At 36.8% G+C, this 3,890-nt stretch overlaps 1 protein-coding gene across 1 annotated transcript; it reads right to left on the reverse strand.

The window, feature by feature from the left end:
* Positions 1-278: 278 nt before the first annotated feature.
* Positions 279-1,208, reverse strand: LOC148049111 (mas-related G protein-coupled receptor member H-like). Its single transcript, XM_087703561.1, has one exon. The coding sequence runs from the start codon at positions 1,206-1,208 to the stop codon at positions 279-281; it is 930 nt and encodes a 309-aa protein (XP_087559687.1).
* Positions 1,209-3,890: the final 2,682 nt, after the last annotated feature.

Here is a 3,890-nt window from a genome sequence, read left to right on the forward strand (position 1 = left end):
TGCTTGCAGGAAGCCAGCAGGGAGTTGCCACATCTAATGACAGTGGGATCCTGTTAATGCAAACTTAGGAGGACAAACTCTCGTTTCCCACCTCTTTCCCCAATCTTCAAAATGAACTTGGATAGCTTTATTTTTTTTTGAGGCAAACAAATCTTTGTTATTCTTTATTTCTGTAGCAAATAAGATACAGTTTTATATTCATAAAAGATATCCAGCATTAAAGAAAAGCTAAAATATTGTATTTAGAGTGGCTATAAAATTATGTCGGTATACGTTTATCAGATTTCAGGAGCTTCGTCTTCTCTGAAGACTCTTTGGAAAATGACCTTGATGCTCTCCCTTGTCCGAGCACTTTTCTTTCTCCCAACCAGGAAATAGATCACAGGATTAACACTGCTGTTGAGGGAAGTACACAGACTTGAGTAGAAATCCAGTTCATAAATATATAAAAAAAACTTCTTATTAAGAACACGAGTAAGAAACAGATAGATATCTAATGGAAGAGTAAAAATAAGGAAACAGAGAAGAGTAATTAAGATCATCACTAAAAGTCTTCTCCGTTTGATCTGTTGGGATTTAAGACATATTTTGATGAACAGGATCACAGAAGAGATTGATATCAGCGGAAGGCAAAATCCAGACGTGACAATTAAAAGAACTTTTGTCAAGATTTTATCATACTTAAACACATATTCCAAAAAGCTCAGAATTCCAACCAGGAGGAAAGAGATGATCCAGAGGAAGGCACAGACAGCAGAGGACAAATATTTTGGCCGGGAACAGCGATGCCAGATTGGGAAGAGGACACAGACACACCGGTCAATGCTGATAGCCGTCAGAAGAAATAGACCACTGTTATATGTAACATTGAAAAGGCAAAAGACAATTAGCCTAAGAATATCTCTCTCTAAAACTTGTGTCAAAACTTCAATGCAATTTATAGTCGTAAATAAGAGATACCCAAAGTCGGCAATAGCTAAATTCAGAATCAACACAGTGAAAGGGTTTCTCTTAATTTGGAAGCCAAGTAGCCAGATAACAATTCCATTTAATGGGACTCCAATATGACAGATGATGAATACAACCAAGAAAGCGATACGTCCAGAATAATCTGACATAATTTGACCTTCATTATAATCTGACATCTTTTTATCTTCGTAGAAATAGTTGGTAGTATTATAGTTCGGATACTCTTCTGTAGCGTTCATGCCTGCCAAGCTGAAATTCACCAAGGGACTTTTATAATGCTCCAATAATCTCTTCTATTAGAATGGAAGTTCCTATTTGAAGGGGAAAAAAGAGCAGATTGGATTAAATAATTCATCAATAATTGTCATATTGTCAAATCTAAACATCTTTGTATGTAGGCTGAGTCAACTTTTGGACCGATGATGATGATGATGGTGATGGTGATGGTGATGGTGATGGTGATGGTGATGATGGTGATGATGGTGATGGTGATGATGATGATGATGATGATGATGATGATGATCATCATCATCATCATCATCATCATCATCATCATCATCATCACATATTTTAATAAGATACTTAGTTGTTACCTAGGACACTGGCAGCATCCCGTATCAAACATTAACACCAGTCAATGATATTTGTGATACATTTTTGAATGTTCACTTAACTGAGTTTCATGTTTAATGAATAAAAATAATAATAATAATAATAACAACAACAACAACAACAACTCCGCCGTTGCCAGTCCCAAGCCCGGATGAGAAAGGAGGAGGGTTGGGGTCAGATTGGCAATCTGGTCCCATAAAAAAAACCCGCCAACCCATACAATATGGTGAAAGAAATGAATAAAAATTTTATACTGCGTCGGTCGTCGCGCGGGTTAACAAGGGCTGCGGCGGATGTTGGGGTCTCTGGACATCCATCGACAAGTGGGCTAAAAATGGACCAGCCAACAAAATGACAAAAATATAGTGCAGATGAAAACCGTGCCATAATGGCCTGTTACTACAACTCAGAGCCAGAAAAAAGAGGTTATTTAAAGCGAATGTATGAATTATGGAAATAACAATATCCAGATTCAAATGTTAGTGAACAACGACTAGCAGATCAAAGGCGATTTATTATACGGAATAAAGTTTTTAGTGAAGTTAAACTTGAGGAAATTCAGGGTAACTCACTTTCACCCCTTCTCTTCATCATCGCAATGATCCCACTATCAGTAATCATTTAAATGAAATTAGGCTACCAAACAGCCAAAGAAGCTGAAAAAAATTCGCATTTATATATGGATGATTTAAAACTCTATGGAAAGTCAGAAATAGAAATCCAATCATTGACAAACACAGTCCGAGTATTCAGCACGGATATTTCAATGCAGTTTGGCATGGGGAAATGCGCCACTGTATCTATAAAAAGGGGCAAAATCACTGCATGTGGGGGAATTGAAATGCCCAATGGCCAACTAATTAAATGCAATGAAAATGAAGCCTACAAATACTTAGGCATTCTGCAGTTGGATAACATCAAGCATGGAGAAGTAAAAACTATTGTCAGGCGAGAGTACACCAACAGAGTTAGGAAAATTTTGAAATCTAAATTGAATGGTGGAAATACAATCAAGGCCATAAATACCTGGGCAATACCAGTTATAATATACACAGCTGGTATAGTTAACTAGACACAAGCTGATTTGGACATTTTGGACCGAAAAACCAGGAAACTAATGACAATGCACTACAGTTTACATCCACGTGGTGATACTGATAGACTATTCCTGCCCCGAAAATCAGGTGGTAGAGTATTATTACAAATGAAGCAAACAGTTGAAGAAGAAAAACATGCACTGGCTGATTATTTAAAAGAAAGTCAAGAACATCTATTAATTGAAGTAAAGAACAAAAATCTATTGAATGTCCAACAGATGAAACAAGAATACAGAAAAGATGTGATAAAATCAAGAATGGAGAGTTGGCAGAAAAAAGCATTGCATGGCCAATTTCTGGAAAAAATAAAAGATAAAGTGGACAGTGAACAAACTTGGTTATGGTTAACAACAGGTACATTAAAGAAAGAAACAGTCACTAATCCTGGCTGCGCAAGAACAAGCTATCCGCACAAATGCCATTAAGGCCAAAATCGAAAATCCTCTGATGATGCCTATACACCCCGAGAGTATAGATGAATCTCCAAGTCTTCTGAGTGACTCTCAGAGAGCTGAGGATCAACCTCCAAAGTGCTAACCAGCAGATGCCTGCAAAGAATGTAAATCCTTCTATTCTCCACCATTCAGTCACAACTAAAGAAGCTTTTTGGATGAGAAGCAAAATATATTCCAGGAAAAAACCAAGAAAGTCCAGTTCTTTTTTGAAAAGCACCTTTGTCATTGCATTGCAAGATTATTTCAGAAAAAGACAATTGAGATTTAAATAACTATAAGCATATAAATGTCACAAAATATTTTTATGTGAAAAACCAGGAGCAGAAAATACTACTTAACCAGATGAAAATTATTGCATTGGTCTAAGATCCACCAAACATCTTACCTTTCTCAAGCAACTGGTTCGGGGTCTTCCAATTTGATGAGAAGAAGTTTACTATATCATGTAATTGACTAGTTCAGGCAATTTAGCCACTGACAATGGCCAAAGCAGAACAAGTTGTAGAGAAAATATGATGGCTATTAAGTCTTGTTGGACATTCATCAAGGAGACCCTGTCAGACGTGTTGTTGAACAATTTACAGGATTAAAAGTTGGAGCATCAGGCGGTCTAAGCAGATCGTTTGAAGAAAATATTCCTTCTGCTTGGGGATGAGGAAGCAGATCTTGCTAAAAGTCTCAAACAACTTTATTTATTCTGTGCTTTGCCTAATCAGTGTGAACATCAAATGATTAGAAGATTTGGTTCCTGTTTTTG

Source organism: Thamnophis sirtalis, unplaced genomic scaffold (assembly GCF_051295495.1).
Source record: "Thamnophis sirtalis isolate CommonGarterSnake01/CBP01778 unplaced genomic scaffold, rThaSir2_p1.2 scaffold_2, whole genome shotgun sequence".
Taxonomy (NCBI): Eukaryota; Metazoa; Chordata; class Lepidosauria; order Squamata; family Natricidae; genus Thamnophis; species Thamnophis sirtalis.

What these genes read in the sequence shown, in the direction of transcription:
- LOC148049111 (XM_087703561.1), bottom strand. Translation starts at nt 1,208, where the DNA reads ATGAACGCTACAGAAGAGTATCCGAACTATAATACTACCAACTATTTC.